This window comes from Rhopilema esculentum, chromosome 11 (assembly GCF_057945365.1).
Source record: "Rhopilema esculentum isolate cy_ngs chromosome 11, ASM5794536v1, whole genome shotgun sequence".
NCBI classification, from domain to species: domain Eukaryota; kingdom Metazoa; phylum Cnidaria; class Scyphozoa; order Rhizostomeae; family Rhizostomatidae; genus Rhopilema; species Rhopilema esculentum.
In genome coordinates this window covers 15,292,400-15,312,159 of record NC_142825.1, presented here as the reverse complement: position 1 = coordinate 15,312,159, position 19,760 = coordinate 15,292,400, and the positions used below count along the sequence as shown (strand labels likewise).

Sequence of the window (19,760 nt, the reverse complement as noted above, 5' to 3'; positions counted from 1 at the left end):
TTAAAGCCAACCTGGAGGGTGCAGCAGCAAGAAACTTCCCGGATCCTCTTTAATTTCCTTTTTGTCCTCATATACCTCCGACATCCTTATTTTTCTATTTGTCCCTAAAATATCAAAGATTTTGGACCATTAAACTCAAGCTCGACTGTTTAATTTTAACTCTCCACATTGAAATTTGTGGCGTGGGCCGTATGTTCTTTGGCTAAGGTCTTGTGCAAACGGCGTATTATTCATGTGCGGTATTAAATTGGCTATTTGATTCAAAAGGCGGATTTATTTAATTTAGCATGGAAAGTTACGCCAGAAAACAAAGTTTTAGGCTTGTTACTTGCATAATTCAAAGATATTGAGGAAGACGCAAAAGAGGATTGGGTACAGGTACCCCAGTCTAAAAATAGCTTTTTGAAATGAGGTCTGCATCTCATCTTATTCAGCATTTCAAACTCTGTAGTTTTATCTAATTTCATGGTTGTATCTTCTTCTACTAGACACTAGAGTCTCGTGTTCGATGCGGGCCTTGACGAATCAAACGTCGGGTACTGTTCGAGGTCGGGCTGTGTCCCAAATCTCCTGTGATGTTGCCTCCGGGAAATTGTTCAGAAATGTCTTCCTTTGGCCACTCTTGCTCTTTCTTCTTCGATCCTGGCGGTGAGCGTGAGATCTTCAAGTTTCTGTTTACGAATAATGTGATCAAGGAAACTGATCTGTCTCTTTTCTATCTGACGTAGAAGCTGCCTGTCTTGATGGATTCGAGCAAATACCTCGTCGTTGGTTACTCTATCTAGATGGGAAATCTTCAATATGCATCTATAATTTAGTTCACGATTCACAGCCTTGCATGAGTGTCGAACATACGTAGCATTTGAAAAGACGAGTTCTTATTGACACAGAAAGTTTGCGATCTGTGAGGACCGACCACTGGCGGTCAAATGCGGTTTTAGCTCTGCCGATGCGCCGCCGGATTTCTTTCTTGCTTCGGACATCGGCGGTAAATAGAGCACCGAGATAGTCAAACGAGGATATTTGTTTGATCTTTGTCGTTCCCTGCTTAAATTTGCAAGCTGGCTCAGGGTCAGGTTTGGAGATGACCATGCATTTCGTTTTCTTGGCATTGATGGAAAGGCCGTAGCGTTTGGTTGCATTATAAACTGCACAATTCGTCTTGCAGACGACTTAGAATGATTGTAAACATTTGATATTTTTCGATCCTAAAAAGCTCCTGCTGTAGATTTAGATGCAGTTATCAGCGCGTGACCATGACTTCTTCACGATTTGGTGGAAGATATACGAAATTCATGGCACCGTCAGAATGTCACCAAACTGATTCGGCTTTTGTCGTTTTTTTCTCGGAAAGGTGCAACTTTAAAGGCTTATAACTTCTAAACTGATTGGAATTTCGCAAAAACTACGACTTTGCCATAATACACGCACCAGATGCTAACTTTCTAGTCAATAAAAAAATTTGGCTGGAGAGGCCCTTTAATGTTCAATAACCCTCTTATCATTTTTGACTGCCGTCATTAAACTTTGAGCAATGAAAGGGCATCCTTGGTGTTGCTTAATGACAGGGGCTATTCTAACGTGGTTTTGTTACCGCTTTGTAGTGTTGTAAATTTGATTTGTGGTGTTGTAAATTTGATTTGTGGTGTTGTAAATTTGATTTGTGGGGTTGTGATTTATATTTTGCGGTGGTGTCGAACCTCCGGAAATTTTTTTTCGCAAAATATAAAAAAATCGCTTGGAAAAACTAAAAGAATTTCAAATCAATACAAAAACTTATAGACAGGGAATTTTTCCTAACAAACTGGCGGAGAGGGTAGTATGAAGAAATTTGGCGTAGCTCATCTACACCTGCACATGAAGGAGATATCACTCTTGAAATCTTTGGAAAATATAAACGTGCTAAACTAGACGAAAGTCAAGTAATTGATTAACTTAACCATTAGGGGCTTCTCAATGCCTTAACCCTTTATATATCCACTGTAACATCATAACCACTTACGCCTCATATCTTGTCAACATGGATATTCTACAATAGTATCAGTAAAAGGGGCCCAAAATGGCGGAAATTACCAATTTCCCGCACTTGTGATTTGCGCATATGGTGACGTAATCAATACTTTGACACGTGATAGTTTTTACCTGATTGATTTTAGGATATACGTTTCTAAGCGTTTTTTGTTCAGTTTTTATGCTCTTTCGATTGATGTTGTTCGTTTTCAAATTTGACGATTTTCATTTTGTCCTGAGCGGTAAACTTTACGTCATCGATCACGTGACATCTAGGTAGAAATTATTTGGACACCGTTCAAAATTTCAAGGTATTAGTCCAAGAAAGTGGAAACAAGTGAAAAACCTCCGGTTACCCTCTCTGCCAGTTTGTTGGGAAAAATTCCCTGTCTATACACACACTGTTGAAGATCGGCCTGCGCACCAGGATTCAGCACTGTGCAGTCTCGCATGTTGCGTACCAAATTTTGAGAGATTATTATCAAAAACAGATTGGGCTGAGATTCCCTTATCTGGTATGTATCCTATTCTGAGGCCAATTTCTTCGCTGCAACCAGTAAAGCCTTTGTAGTCTCGAAAAGGGTACAAAGTAGTTTCTATGATAGAAGCCCCTTCTCCCCTGCTGCTTGTCGAGTATTCCCATTCCATTCGTGTATCTCCAGTATAAAAGATAGCTGCTAGCGAAATTCTCTCTGATGTTAAGTCATCTTTAACAATTTCAGTAACAGATGCAGAAACGCCAACTTTCTGTAGCTCATTCGCTAAGCTTGTAGTCATTTTTATGGCATCCCTGGCACAAAAAATTAATAACTTATCAGGAGCCAAACTGTTTAGCATGGTTGCTAAGGCATCTATTTTAAGAGGATCTCCCCAAATATCGTAACCTTCTGACCTTTCTAGAATGCTACTTCGGTAATCAAATACAGCAACATTCATTCCTCTAAATTGTTGGCTGTACTGGTAACCATTCACAAAGATCTGCCCCCTCGTTCTAGGACAGTCATAACTAAGATCAGTACAGTCTTCGGAAATCACTTTCACCTTCACGATGTCTGCGGATAAAAAAATTTGAAATTATTTTTTGATTATTTTCATATAGCAATCCGAATAGTTTCAATGTTGTCAACCACTTTAACAATATTTTGCTACATATGAAATGAAAAGAGACTGTTGTAACGATTAAGGGTTCTTCTTATGACGGTAAGTATCAGGTCGTTGGCTGAGCGATGGGCTAGGCCAACGGGCCTAGCCCCAAGTAGATAGCACACAAGAGATACTCGTTCTTTGATGTTATGTTTATCGTTAAAACAGTAAGACTAAACTATTCTAAGTAGGATTACATTATATTAAAGCACAACAAAGGAACACTGTGAAACATCACACAACACGATGACAGTGACGCACATTTCCCGGAAAGGGAGTTACTAACACAACAGCACGACAAACAAACATGTGACATTAACACGCAACATAATCAAAGATCTAGCTGAACATAATAATAATAATTACTGAAGTTTACTAATGTTAAAACGTTACACCATCCCCTCTCTTTAAAGTAAATACGCCGATGAAAGTTTCTTAAAAATTTAAAAGTGACTTAACATAAAAGGTCCATAGAGTCATTGAGGCCCGTAGGCATGAACTGGCAAGCAAAGGTAATTCATACAACATCGCTTGATATTTCCAAATCCATAATGACATCCACAGAAATAAAAGTCAAATCCGAAGGATCCTGCCGTCCTTCTGCTGCAGCCTTCTATGACTAGCACCCCTAAACTGTATTCGGAAAATAACGTCCTCCTAAATCACCAGAACTTCATCGTCTTCTACTCCATATTATAGGAAAGGTATGTTGGTTGGTTGGCAATATTTTTCAAGATAAAAAATAATAATCAGCAGTACACGGATAAATCAATTCCTAATTTCCATGTCGACCATCCTCCTCCTCGCAAAATATAAAAAGGAACACCAAATAACAAAAAAAGTTTCAATTGATTCTTTTCGTCACCGCCATCCGACTCTACTTCTCTACTTCACCACCATCCGACTCTGTCACCAAATGTAACGATAGGGTTCTTTTTAGGATGGTGAAGATACGATGGGGCTAGGCCAATGGGCCTAAGCCCCGAATAAGTAGAACACGAGAGAGACTCTATTCTGATGTTATCTCTATTGTCAAAACAGTAAGACTAAACTATTCTAAGTAGGATTACATTATATTAAAGCACAACAAAGGAACACTGTGAAACATCACACAACACGATGACAGTGACGCACATTTCCCGGAAAGGGAGTTACTAACACAACAGCACGACAAACAAACATGTGACATTAACACGCAACATAATCAAAGATCTAGCTGAACATAATAATAATAATTACTGAAGTTTACTAATGTTAAAACGTTAAACTGTGAGCGGCAAATTTTGTTTTTAATTTTTGGTACTGAAAAGAATGAGAAAATTATTTTGGGGTTCAGCACTTTAAGCTTTTCTATGAATTGATTACCCATAAGATTCAGCACTGATAATGTTCAAGTTACTTTTGATATGTATTCCTCGACACCTTCTTTCTCATATTTATTTGCTAACTGTCTCATTTACATTTGGAAAAAATTTGTGAATATTTTCACTGGTTCACTCTTGATTGGACCTATTTTCTCTTTCTCAGATTTTTCTGTGGCAGTTAGCACTTTTACTCTTCACCAGAAATCTATTCCCTTAAGTTCAAACTAACGCTTGTTACTTCTATTTTGTGTCACTGGCAAATAATACCCTCTCGCTACAGATATATAAGAAAAAAACAAATCATATACATTTCTAGAAAACAGATTTGCCAAAATCGGACCTGCCCAGCGATAAGGCCTTTTTTCTGTGGTCTTTTTTGGAGGTGAACACCCCTATGCCCACTCCGTCAAGTGACGTCCTTGAGGATTGGGAACATCTTCAATTCAATAAGCAAGCGCACTGATTGGGCAACCTCTACAGTCATGTGCTCGCGTTTCTGATTTGCCATCTTCATCCACAACTGGGTATAGATATTTCATAGCGTAGAGTTCTCGATCTGTGTTCTGACGTTTTGTACACTGAAAAGTGCCAGACGCAAAGCTTCAGAATGTCTCAAAATGTTTGCTTTCTCAAATACTGATAGATAAATGGGTGATTTTGGGTTGCCTGGTAGAATAAATTGATCCATTAGATATAAAAAACATCATAGAATTGACAGATGACGATAAATTACATATCTCAGCATTTTCATTAGGACTAATAGTACAAAATAGGCTGCCATTTTTAGCCTAGTTTCGCACATAAAATTGAGTGTTTCCATTTCACCTTCACTTTAGGTTTTGTCGAGCCTAGCTCACACTATAGGATCAGCTTTAGCTCACACCTAGCAAGCTGGATTTGATGTCGTGTTGTGAGCAAAGCTTGAATGGGCGACACCTAATTGGTACGAGAAGAACACCTTGTTCGCTATGAGCCAGATTGCAAATGTGAAATGTTGCATTCCTACTCATACCTCGAATGGGCATTTCCAAATTAACATTACTGTGTGGAGGTTCTTGTTAAACATCAATAACAAAAACATAACGAGATGTTCTCTTTTCTGCTGTCGATAAACTTGCCTAATAATTCTGCTGACTACTTATTTGTCGGTCTTGCCTTTGGTAATGACGTTGCTAAATCATTTCAATGAAAACAGACAGATTCTTTATGCAAGAGCCAAATAATGAGATAGTGAAAAACTCTAAGGAGATAAAGGTGGAACCCATTAGAACCGCTGTCAACTTGATTTTTTTATGTTTGCCTCTTGAGTTCTCAGCTCAACATTACATTGACACTTGTGTATTGCAAATTTTGCACCTAGTTTCTAACCGTAGAACGGGCTAAATAACTGGGATTTGACAAGTGGCTAAAGTGGCCTAAGTCATCTGCCAATCATCCATTGACCAATCAGTGATCATGGCACTTACATGCCAATTGATTGGCTAATATTGAATGACAAATGGCTTAAGCCACTCAAGTATCTGTCGATTGCCTCAAAGTATTCTTTATTATTGCACATATTCGAAAAATATCCGCTAGATTTGGGTGTGGCCTTAAAATGCTTGATGAAAACGTGCTTCAGGCAAATTGAAAATTTTGTCAACGAGATTCTTATCCTTCTGTAATTCAATCTGATGCAGAAATTTCAGGCATTCTGCGACAAATAGATTTTCAAACAGGATCATGCCAATTTAAAATGAATTTGATCCCTTCGTGTACCATCTTTGCATCTTTGAGAATGATCGTGACTTTACTGTTGCATTTATTAAATTAAGAATGTTTAAAAGTCAAACAAATTTAAATAATCCAAGGTTATAATCCAAAGATCTCAGGTCTTGTTTTCAGAAATGGGCAGTAAGGGGAATAGAGTCAGCAATAGTCGTACTTGGCATGTAAAACGTTCTCTCCAAAAGAAGACTGATCAAAGGATATGTATGTACGTATATAATATACTGCCTCAACATTTGATCTGAGACACGACAGTCTAACAGGTCATCGAGAATTTCTTAATGTAATTGTAAAAACATCTTTAATATTTCCCAAAGAAATGTAGACACTCCGCACATCCTGGAAAATGTTTTAGAAGGAGTTTTGGTAGCCCAAACCAGCTATACATCATTTCATTACTAAAAATGTGCCGAAAATTGGATTGTCCTAAGGCTGATAGGCAGTCATGGTTTCAGCATTCTTTTCAAAATAAAGATAGGAAAAAAACAAACTGGTAAAGCGTAGCTTATAACTGTATTATTTTAGAAAGTTATTGTTAGTAAATATTAACAATGTTTTTGTGCTTTTGACATGATGATCCTCTTTTAAATAATTTTCAGTTGTTTCCGTTTTCGCATTAGATCTCACAAGTGGTTGGTATAGTTTTACACTGCACATATATGCTTCAACACACTGTACGAATTGATTATTGTTGAACCCTAAAAATGGTTACAACAGGCTATACAAATATAGGGATGTAGGGTTACACTCCCGTGGCTGGACAATTGCTTGTTGAACTATGTCCGCTATGCTGTATGTTTCATTATTCTGTAGTAGATCTCTTTGAGGGTGAGCCCCATGAAGTATTCTCTTACGAGTCTCGACTACGGCAACAGGGAAAATAGACCAAGGCTTGACTTACTCTGAAAAGTAAAAATAATGTAACGATGATGCTCTGTAATTATTATTGTACAAAAGAATTGTTATTCAGTTAAATTGATTCATCATAACAAAAAGCAGATGATCGCCTTGACAATCAATTGCACAAAAACAATATAATTTTTGTATGGTGCTATCTTCTATCATTCCAAAATGCAAGCGCCATTTTAATCTTTATATTCTAAACTAACACCCGACTATGGCAGCTGTGCATTCTTGTTGTCAGTTGGGTTGATTTCGCCAAATCTTTGAATAACGCATCGCTGTGCCTTATTCAAAATATGGTGCGTATTGCTTTCAAAATGTTTAAATGTTTCAATACTAAGAATGTTTTACTCGAACACTGCAGTCTTACACAAGAAGACTTTGTCAAATTTTATCAGCCCCCAAAGCTCCTTTCCAAAACCTTATGCACCCCCCACAGCCCCCACCGTTTTTTAGTTTAAGTTTTTTGTTTAAGTTTAAGCATAAAACTTTTAAGTACTTGAGAAAATCTCCAAATAGCGGAATAAATATCCTTGTCTTCCATTTTCTGCATGAAGGAGAAACAGTACAAACAAAACCCATCTTTCAAAACGTAACAGTTTCTTTCCAGCCACTGCTGAACATTCTTTTTACCCCTCCAGCTGTTACTGCAAGAACTTGATTATCACGAGAAGGCAGTATCCAGTTATCTGTAGGACTGATTGGTAATGCTGCTAGGTTGTCTGTGCTTTTGGCCTTTCTGATAGAGTCATGACCTTGGATGGCTGTCCACTCGTCGTCCTGAACAAACTTGACACTTTTGAAATCATAGCTAGAACGAACATATGCTTCACCTGCATTGTCAATGCCATAGAGGTGTCGCTTACTTGTGTCAACGCCCACAACGGAATACATCATTGGTATAGCTTGCCATGTGAGGTTGTTGCTTCCTTGCCAGAAACAGCTTGCCTGATAATATGTTGCTAAAGAAAGATCTTTTTTGCAAATGATGACGTCGTTATTCACATCATCATAGACTATGCTCAAAGTAGGTAGGGAAAGACGGATCGTTGACGTCACAGCTCTTGCCTTGTTTGGTATTTGACAGTTGAATGGGAGGAGATTTTCTAAAACCTTTTTCAATTCTCCATTGTATTTCAACAAATTTGTTCGATACTTGAACTCCCAGATGATATTCGTATTACATTTGCTGTCCTTGTTAATCGAAGAAGGAATGCTTACGTCAAAGGTGAGCTGAAAATTCTGCTTGCTTATGGGTCCAAAGGTGTCGGTTTCTATTCGAATAAAGCCAAAAGAGGTGGTATTTCGGGAAGGAAGAAGGCTGCCGTCATCCAATCGAAGAAATTCAATAGAGCGGAGATTAAGAAAAGTTTCTTCGAAGTAGACCAACAGATCCAATTCGTATGCATTCGAGTGTCCTATCTCAGCTGCGTTCATCCAAGGTGTCAACGAAATGTTGAGTACAATGCGATCACCAGTGGCTATTGCATTTTGTGGAGCTGTACTGATATTCAGAGCGATTAAAGAGTAATCCTGGGTTCTACGTTTGATTGCGAATGGTAGCGCTACAGCCAAAACTCTATCACTTGTTTCGTAAGAGTATGTATTCCAAACAGTGCTGGAATTCAACTTCGAGTCAACTACCTGCAAAATAAGTTGCTCAAAGTTATAAACTTTTGAAGCAAATATTGGATAACATAAATATTTGAAGAGTAAATTGGACAAAATTAAACTTGAACCAAATGTCAGATAAGCATGCCAACGATCATTAGTTCTATTACTGTGAAGAGAACGACAGTGAAGTTGAGATATGTTTTGATCAAGATATTCAGATGGCTTCATAATGGTTGAAAGAAAATCATTTGAAAGCAAGCAAGGGCAAACAACAAGATATTTTTCTTATAATTAATAAAAAATGCAATATAAAGATAGAAGTAATGGCTAAAGAAGGCAATGAAGCAGAGCATACAAGATACATCAAGCTACTTGGCGTTGAGGCTGACGACGAGCTGACACTTAACACTCATATCGTGCAGGAAAGTGAGCTGGACATTAGGTGTCATTTCTAGATTTCTTTATAAAATGCCCACCAATGCAAAGCTAACAATCCAGAATTCTCACTCTCTTGAGATGGGACACATGTCACATTACACATGTGACAAATGACAGCATAAACTAGACCAAAATTTTTTGCAAAAACAGAACAATTGCATATATAGATTAAAAGAAAATATTAATAAGTGAATTTTATTTGGAAGTACTGTCAAAACTTATGCAAGAGGCAAGAAAGATTGTAATTTGCAGTCCCAAATACCAAAAAATTTCCCTGATACTAACTCCAGTGATTTTTGATAAAGTTTTTATCCTATCAAATTTCAATTGCTTGAATTTAATAGTAAAAATATTAAAATAGATCAAATAAGAATGTTGTGTGACAATGATGAACTCAGAGTGGTGTGATTAATTATGGTCCTTGGTGCCAGGATCTGTGCTGCCCACGGGAATCAATATTATTCAGTGCGTGAATTAAGTCTACTTAGGTAATAGGAAAATAAATAACATTAATGAAATCTAAGTTGATCTATAAGAGGATGAATTTGCCTACCCAACATCGAATCCAAATGTCATAAATGTAATGATCTGTAAGATTTGGCAAGTTGAAATGTATTCTTGCTGCGCTTTTCATTCCCAGTCTGTTAGCTGTCACATACGTTATATTCACTGCGTTTGCCGATAGTGAATTGTTCTTGCTTGCCCTTACTGTCTGGTTTATGTCCTGAAAATGATACTGCTCTATGTGTTTCGCAAGACTTGTTTTATTTTCAGATGTAGACACGTGAACGTATACTTGACGCGTTAATGGGGCACCTGCTTGAAATGAAAACTTGCCTGAAACACGCTGCCCAATTTCTTTTCCGCTTGAGGCAGAAAAAGTTTCTTCGAAGACAACTTCGCCCGAGTCGCATCCAAATAACTCCATTCTTATGCAATGAGTGCCTTCGTCAGTTTGCCTTTCCAATGGCACAATTCTAATGAAACGCATCTGTGTTCTTAGAAACCAGTTTACTTTTACATGGCTCTTGAGGTTGATATTACCTAAAAAGACTTTTCGATTAGTTCCATCTTCCGAAAATTCAGTCCACTTGACTCCATCTTTGCTGTAAATAATATAGAATCGTTTGACTGGATGAAGGCTTTCACGGCTTAATTGCGATGTTTGAATCGCAACCCCAGAAATGAATTTCAGCATACCTATGTCGACTTGCAAGTATACAGACACTGATGAAGATCGGCCTGCGCACCAGGATTCAGCACTGTGCAGTCTCGCATGTTGCGTACCAAATTTTGAGAGATTATTATCGAAAACAGATTGGGCTGAAATTCCCTTATCTGGTATGTATCCTATTCTGAGGCCAATTTCTTCGCTGCAACCGGTAAAGCCTTTGTAGTCTCGAAAAGGGTACAAAGTAGTTTCTATGATAGAAGCCCCTCCTCCCCTGCTGCTTGTCGAGTATTCCCATTCCATTCGTGTATCTCCAGTATAAAAGATAGCTGCTAGCGAAATTTTCTCTGATGTTATGTCATCTTTAACAATTTCAGTAACAGATGCAGGAACACCAACTTTCTGTAGCTCATTCGCTAAGCTTGTAGTCATTTTTATGGAGTCTCTGGCACAAAAAATTAATAACTTATCAGGAGCCAAACTGTTTAGCATGGTTGCTAAGGCATCTATTTTAAGAGGATCTCCCCAAATATCGTAACCTTCTGACCTTTCTAGAATGCTACTTCGGTAATCAAATACAGCAACATTTATTCCTCTAAATTGTTGGCTGTACTGGTAACCATTCACAAAGATCTGCCCCCTCGTTCTTGGACAGTAACCACTAAGATCAGTACAGTCTTCGGAAATCACTTTCACCTTCACGATGTCTGCGGATAAAAAAATTTAAAATTATTTTTTTGATTATTTTCATATAGCAATCCAAGTAGTTTCAGTGTTGTCAACCATTTTATCAATATTTTGCTACATATGAAATGAAAAGAGACTGTGAGCGGCAAATACTGTTTTCAATTTTTGGTAATTTGGTATTTCAATTTTTTGATTTTTGCAGCTGACTGTCTGAAAGTTTTAGAAAAGTCAAAAATAGTGTCCAAAAAGTGTCGCCTGTTTGGACAAACTACGATGATTGGGATCTAAATCAGGGAAACTCATGTCGGAGCAAGCTCTGAAGAAAAATTTTGCTGTTGATAATAAAAGGAAATCCTAATTTCATAAATTACGTCTCAAATTTATCCAAAAGAGCCAGCCAAAAATGGCATGCTCTTGCAAGAGTTTCCTGATAATGAATTGCTTCATAAGGGTGCAGTTAATTTACTTCCCCCTAATTTGGATGTTCCATGACAAATCTCTAAATGTTAATGTGAATAAAATCCAAGAAAGTGCATTCAAAATTGTTTACAACGACATCCATGCCGACAGTGAAACTCTGATCCACTGATGATGAACTGTACGAAGCAACAATCAGCAATGATCAGCTGTACAAGTATCTTGACTCCAACAAACACTTATTTGTTGATCAGTCTAGATTTCCTAATTTGCATTTTGCTGTCACATGTTTACTGAACAGTACTAATGATTGGTACTTCAATGTGGAAAGAGGGAAATATACTTTACTTTAATCTAGTCAAATTTTGTATCTTGTAAATGGAGGATTTACTAACTTTGTAAATCAACTAATCAATCATCGATCGATCGATTTTAAAATCAATCAATTTTATCCCAGGGTGAGAATGCTTAACAACAACATAAACAATTTGAAATGTTTATTTTATGATAATTATAGACAGATTGTTGTTTCCTATTTGCTTATATGTAGCTTTTAGATTTAAACCTTATACTCATTCAGCAAAAATCTCGGTCATAATGTCATACAAAATATTGATATAAAAACAGAAAAAAAGTACAATTATTATAACTTTGAAAATTTTCCAGATTTTAGCGTACTTTTCCAGTCTGTATCGTAAGTCTTTGAGAAGCATATCAAAGCAGAATTTTTCAAAATATTTTGAGGGAGCATTCTCATTCATATAACCGCTCTATCTTTAAAAGACGCTTTATTATAAAAGATAAGATGAAGCGAAAAGGAATAAACGATATGGTTTTCAAGAGCAGAGTATAAACGAGGCTAGGATTAAAATAAATGCGCAGCTAGAAGGAAGTTACCTATCCATTTAGTGCGCAGGTAAACGGCGCATCTTAGATCTATTTGTCAATTTAGCCAAGAGTATTTTTTTCCGCAATTTGGTACCACAAATTCACCACAGTGAGTTTGGAAGGTCGCCATTCAGTCAACTCGGTATGATCTTTAGATACTATTGAAACGGGTATAGAATTATAATTCATAGCAAGTACAGACTCGGTTCATTAATGTTCTGAATCATTATTTTGGACCTCAATTAATAATTGCTTGGAAAAGAATCCCTGTAAGTTTGCAGTCAACAATTTCGTTCAAATGGATACCAGACATAGTTTAAACCAAGGGTAGACAGCATGCCAGAGTTCCAACATCAAGCTGGGTGAATAGTACCCGGCAACGGTTTTGATATCCTGTGTCAGCCGGTAAAAAAACCAAGGGTAGACAGCATGCGAGAGTTCCAACACCAAGCTGGGTAAATACTAACCGGCAATGGTTTTGATATCCTGTGTCAGCCGGTAAAAAAACCAAGGGTAGACAGCATGCCAGAGTTCCAACATCAAGCTGGGTGAATAGTACCCGGCAACGGTTTTGATATCCTGTGTCAGCCGGTAAAAAAACCAAGGGTAGACAGCATGCGAGAGTTCCAACACCAAGCTGGGTAAATACTAACCGGCAATGGTTTTGATATCCTGTGTCAGCCGGTAAAAAAACCAAGGGTAGACAGCATGCCAGAGTTCTAACACCAAGCTGGGTGAATAGTACCCGGCAACGGTTTTGATATCCTGTGTCAGCCGGTAAAAAAACCAAGGGTAGACAGCATGCGAGAGTTCCAACACCAAGCTGGGTAAATACTAACCGGCAATGGTTTTGATATCCTGTGTCAGCCGGTAAAAAAACCAAGGGTAGACAGCATGCGAGAGTTCCAACACCAAGCTGGGTAAATACTAACCGGCAATGGTTTTGATATCCTGTGTCAGCCGGTAAAAAAACCAAGGGTAGACAGCATGCCAGAGTTCTAACACCAAGCTGGGTGAATAGTAACCGGCAATGGTTTTGATATCCTGTGTCAGCCGGTAAAAAAACCAAGGGTAGACAGCATGCGAGAGTTCCAACACCAAGCTGGGTAAATACTAACCGGCAATGGTTTTGATATCCTGTGTCAGCCGGTAAAAAAACCAAGGGTAGACAGCATGCCAGAGTTCTAACACCAAGCTGGGTGAATAGTACCCGGCAACGGTTTTGATATCCTGTGTCAGCCGGTAAAAAAACCAAGGGTAGACAGCATGCGAGAGTTCCAACACCAAGCTGGGTAAATACTAACCGGCAATGGTTTTGATATCCTGTGTCAGCCGGTAAAAAAACCAAGGGTAGACAGCATGCCAGAGTTCTAACACCAAGCTGGGTGAATAGTACCCGGCAACGGTTTTGATATCCTGTGTCAGCCGGTAAAAAAACCAAGGGTAGACAGCATGCGAGAGTTCCAACACCAAGCTGGGTAAATACTAACCGGCAATGGTTTTGATATCCTGTGTCAGCCGGTAAAAAAACCAAGGGTAGACAGCATGCCAGAGTTCTAACACCAAGCTGGGTGAATAGTAACCGGCAATGGTTTTGATATCCTGTGTCAGCCGGTAAAAAAACCAAGGGTAGACAGCATGCGAGAGTTCCAACATCAAGCTGGGTGAATAGTACCCGGCAACGGTTTTGATATCCTGTGTCAGCCGGTAAAAAAACCAAGGGTAGACAGCATGCGAGAGTTCCAACACCAAGCTGGGTAAATACTAACCGGCAATGGTTTTGATATCCTGTGTCAGCCGGTAAAAAAACCAAGGGTAGACAGCATGCGAGAGTTCCAACACCAAGCTGGGTAAATACTAACCGGCAATGGTTTTGATATCCCGGGTCAGCCGGTAAAAAAACCAAGGGTAGACAGCATGCCAGAGTTCCAACATCAAGCTGGGTGAATAGTACCCGGCAACGGTTTTGATATCCTGTGTCAGCCGGTAAAAAAACCAAGGGTAGACAGCATGCGAGAGTTCCAACACCAAGCTGGGTAAATACTAACCGGCAATGGTTTTGATATCCCGGGTCAGCCGGTAAAAAAACCAAGGGTAGACAGCATGCCAGAGTTCCAACATCAAGCTGGGTGAATAGTACCCGGCAACGGTTTTGATATCCTGTGTCAGCCGGTAAAAAAACCAAGGGTAGACAGCATGCGAGAGTTCCAACACCAAGCTGGGTAAATACTAACCGGCAATGGTTTTGATATCCTGTGTCAGCCGGTAAAAAAACCAAGGGTAGACAGCATGCCAGAGTTCCAACATCAAGCTGGGTGAATAGTACCCGGCAACGGTTTTGATATCCTGGGTCAGCCGGTAAAAAAACCAAGGGTAGACAGCATGCGAGAGTTCCAACACCAAGCTGGGTAAATACTAACCGGCAATGGTTTTGATATCCTGTGTCAGCCGGTAAAAAAACCAAGGGTAGACAGCATGCCAGAGTTCCAACACCAAGCTGGGTAAATACTAACCGGCAATGGTTTTGATATCCTGTGTCAGCTGGTAAAAAAAACCAAGGGTAGACAGCATGCCAGAGTTCTAACACCAAGCTGGGTGAATAGTAACCGGCAATGGTTTTGATATCCTGTGTCAGCCGGTAAAAAAACCAAGGGTAGACAGCATGCGAGACTTCCAACACCAAGCTGGGTAAATACTAACCGGCAATGGTTTTGATATCCTGTGTCAGCCGGTAAAAAAACCAAGGGTAGACAGCATGCCAGAGTTCCAACACCAAGCTGGGTAAATACTAACCGGCAATGGTTTTGATATCCTGGGTCAGCCCGTAAAAAAAAAGGGTAGACAGCATGCGAGAGTTCCAACATCAAGCTGGGTGAATACTAACCGGCAATGGTTTTGATATCCTGTGTCAGCTGGTAAAAAAAACCAAGGGTAGACAGCATGCCAGAGTTCCAACACCAAGCTGGGTGAATAGTAACCGGCAATGGTTTTGATATCCTGGGTCAACCGGTAAAAAAACAAGAGTAGACAGCATGCGAGAGTTCCAACATCAAGCTGGGTGAATACTAACCGGCAATGGTTTTGATATCCTGTGTCAGCTGGTAAAAAAAACCAAGGTTAGACAGCATGCGAGAGTTCCAACACCAAGCTGGGTGAATAGTAACCGGCAATGGTTTTGATATCCTGGGTCAACCGGTAAAAAAACAAGAGTAGACAGCATGCGAGAGTTCTAACACCAAGCTGGGTGAATAGTAACCGACAACGGTTTTGATGTCCTGGGTCAGCCGGTAACAAAAAGCCAGGAGTAGACAATTTGCTGCTAAATTTATAGCTGCCGAATTAAAGATATTGACAAGCAAAGCACCTAAATGAGGACGTTTTTTAAAAATACGAGAGATATGTCCACAAAAAAAATTAGACAAAGTTGTTTCAAGTATATAAATGAATGATGTGATCAGCACTGAAGGGTTTAGAAATAATCACATGAAGATAATCTTACTCTACCTATCGTTGAAATGATCCTCTTATCTTTGGAAAAATGGTCGTTGCATTAAGTAAAATATTGACATACTATTCTAATGGCTATAATCTATTGAGCTGAAGCACGGTTTACACTATTCAATCTATTCTGGTTGAGCTTGGATTGTTTAGACCTATGTGAGCTTTTGTGTAGTTTGAACGCAGATCGAGCCCGAGTCGTCAAACGCATGTTGGATATGAAGTGTAAACCCTAAAAGCGGTTGAACACGGATAACTTTCCATTGCCAATAATTAAAGTGTGATAGCCTTAAAGTCGCTAGTACCCTTTCTATCAACTGTACGGCAAAGGGTAGGCCAGAACTTAGTCGTCTTTTCTCCGGAAAAAATTGAGGGAAATGACTTAAATAACAGCCAAAAATTACAATAACTTAATTTGATAACTTAACTTGACTTGCCATTGACACCGTGAAAAAAGAAGCCAGTTAGAGGATGTTTCAAAGCAAAAGAGCTTTTGTCATACCTCAAAAGACTGACAATTTCAAGACAGAGCTGACTGCATGACTTCCCTCCGATACTTTAACTTCAAACATACCTCGATCATCGTAAAAGTTCCACTTGTATAGGTCATCAGTCCAACATTCATAAAGAGATACTTTAAAGCCAGGTACGATTCTCCCACCGTCAGCATGAACACACTTGCCACTTGCTGGGTTGGCAATGAGAAGATTCTGCTTTAGTTCATACTTTGTTTGGTCGGAAGAGCAGTTTTTTGACAGAATCAAGTAAATGGAACCAACCTTCCTCTCCACACATTTTCCTGTCGCCACGTGTCTTAAGTTTTTCGTGTTAACGAATTCAAAGCGGTCACAAACGAATGTGTTTTGGAGCTTTAGGAAATTATCAGCTTTGTCGTGGACCAAACAAAAACTGGTAGTGTAATGACGAATCACAAATCTGACATTCTTTTGAAAATAGTAACGGTTTATGTCCTGATTGCATTTAGTGCTATAAGTCAGTTCTTCGTCTTCATTTGTACTTGACTTGCCATTGACACCGTGGAAACAGAAGCCAGTTCGAGGATGTTTCAAAGCAAAAGAGCTTTTGTCATACCTCAAAAGACTGCCAATTTCATTGCATTCATCAGATAAGCCAATCTTACTTCCACTAGCTGCCGATGCAGGGCGAATGCATTTCTTTGTTGGTATGTGGATGATTCTGGCTCCATCTTGCCATTGAAATTTGTCTCTACAAACCGACTGGAATACCAACGTCCCAGTGGCCTTTTTCAAAGCAAGGCATTTTCCAGAATAATGTCTTATATAGAAACTGTCTGTACGCATTTGGATGGAATATGAAAGAAAGAAAGTAAGCACGAAGAAGGTAAGCACGAAGAAGATACACCTTGAAATCATGTTGACAAGTCCTCTTTGCACAGCTAACCCCAGGTATTTGATTTACAGAGATCGAAATGCCTCTATTGAATGCATAGACGTAAAGATTTTGAAAACTGGTGACCACATTGCAGATGCTATCTTATCACCAGTAGTCTTTAATAGGACTCTTGATTGCGTTGGTCTTGATTGTTATTTTGATGAAAGATGATTGGCTTGATTAATTGCACCTGACTGGAAAATTTGTTGCGTTATTTGGCTTGGTTGCCAAGCAGAGTGAATTAGCAATAATTTGCATCAAAATTTTATTTCTGAATATAGTCAACGAAATTCAACTATAAAATAATTCTAAAATTCATATGATTTATGGAATCTCTGCTAAGACCATAACGATTTTTATGTGCTTTGCTTGCTATTACTAAAACTGAAAATACAATAATTCTACCAGCATATTTGCACAAAGAACAGAAAACATGATTAGCAAGTAATGGTCTAGCAAATTCTGCCATAAGGAGGTGTCTAATGAAGGGGTGGTTTATCATTTTAGAAAAGGTAATGCTTATCATAATTACGCGTACGCGATTATCTGACATAAAAGTTGGTAAAATGAAAAGCTGAATTGAAGTTTGTTGTCAGAGGATTTGTAAACGGAATATCTTGAGACAAAAAAAAGAAGGAAATTTGAATATCATCTGACAAAATGCAAAGGTTTCTGACAAAATAGTGCAAGGCGGCATTTGACTTCCCCCACGATACTTCTTTAATGAAGAGAAGCAACACTTATTTGCAACTACTTCTGTGATAAACAGTCAGCCTGACAAAATATATTTTAGTACTTTTCATGACTTTGATAGAAAATCAACACGTATTTGCAAACTATATTTGTTCACAAAATGTGAAAGTTTGTCGGCAGATAATTCACGTCCCCCTACAAAAGAAAAGAGCTTTTAAAACGGTGACTGATCCAAAAGAAATAGTCTGAGCTGTTAGCGAAAAAGTCATGCAAAATGTGGTAGAAGTATCAAACTTGGTAAAGATAGGTTGACAGGCTGTAAAATATAAAGATGTATATATTTAAATATTTTTGTACTTAAATTCATCGCAAGATTTACAGAATCTGGCGGACAGCGTATCCTGCGGTTCTTCCTTCTAACACAATGTAAAATATAGTTTGCAGACACTTTCGAGAAATGTTTCTATATGCCATTTTCTATTTATATTTCAGATAATTGGCAGAGCCCGGTCGTCCTTCCATCTAACAGTTTTGGAGTCAATCTACATAAAAACGAAAAAGCCGCCATTGTGTAGACAAAAGGAGTTCGTTTTCTCTCTTGGACTCCATTGGTAATTTTTCTTTAGGCTCGCGGCACTGATTGGTCAACAATGCCGGTCTTGTGCTTGCGTTTTTCTGATTGGCCTATTTCGATCCACAACTGGGTATATATTTTACATCGTGTTCTTTCGGAACCTTATTCTGACGTTTTATGCTCTGAGGAGTGTCAGACGAAAAAGCTTTTAGTATGTCGTAAAATGTTTGCTTTTTTCAAAGCCATTTTCAAATTCTCTACCGCAAAAAATTGTTCTATTTATATAGCAAGGAACATATTAATCAATGACAATATTTGCATTTGGCTACAAACGCTTGGTAACTTACAGGAATTTATGAAATACATCAAAAGGCGACTATGAGAACAGGTAATCAATATCAGATGGCGAAAAAAATCAGAAATGAGAAACCAACCAGAAAACAAAATCAGAGCCATTGAGTAAAACAATCAGGAGGAGACGATTAAATTGGCTGGGCCACCTTATGCGCCTAAAAAATGATGAAAGCCTGAAAAAGACAAAAAAAGAAAGTCGAAAAGAAAGACAAAAAATTGATAGAAAAAGACTAATCACTGGCCAACATACAACTAAACATTGAGTCAAATCCTGCTGAAAAAATGTTAAAAGTCCTGCAAGAGATAACAGCAAACAGAGAGACCTGAAGATGGTGGAAAAACATAATGGTGGAAAACCGCTGACCACGTATTATAGTACAGGGCTTCATTCTGTGATGATAATCAGTCAGTAGAAATCACGTTACATTGCACAAACAGTTTGCATCTCTCTGGTTCCGTTTCTCTGCACGTTAAATAAGATCGCACTGGTCGAAAACAGCACGTTTGTCGTTTAATAGACATTTTAGCTTTTTTTATAGCATGGAATTGTTCAGGGTTTGCAATCATTTCATTTTGTTTCAACCATGATACGGCAACGCCAGTTTCTTTTTGCAAAGCATTCTCAAAATCGGACATGCGTTTAGAAAAATAAGCAATTGTTTTATCATCTACATAATTATAGAGCGTTACTTGTTTTATGAATAGAAATAGATCATTTATGTAAAAGGTGAACAGGTTTGGTCCTAGCACAGAGCCTTGGGGCACACTAGACATACCTTGGGTACCATACTTGCAGTGAGTCTAGTACACAGGGTATACTCGATAT

At 38.6% G+C, this 19,760-nt stretch overlaps 1 protein-coding gene across 1 annotated transcript; it reads right to left on the bottom strand.

Moving 5' to 3' along the window:
• Positions 1-7,627: 7,627 nt before the first annotated feature.
• Positions 7,628-17,739, bottom strand: LOC148959070 (uncharacterized). The gene is made up of 3 exons (XM_089111350.1): positions 16,475-17,739; positions 9,793-11,117; positions 7,628-8,831 (listed from the first exon to the last, which is right to left on the bottom strand). The coding sequence occupies exons 1-3, from the start codon at positions 17,292-17,294 to the stop codon at positions 7,773-7,775; spliced, it is 3,204 nt and encodes a 1,067-aa protein (XP_088967476.1). The 5' UTR covers positions 17,295-17,739; the 3' UTR covers positions 7,628-7,772.
• Positions 17,740-19,760: the final 2,021 nt, after the last annotated feature.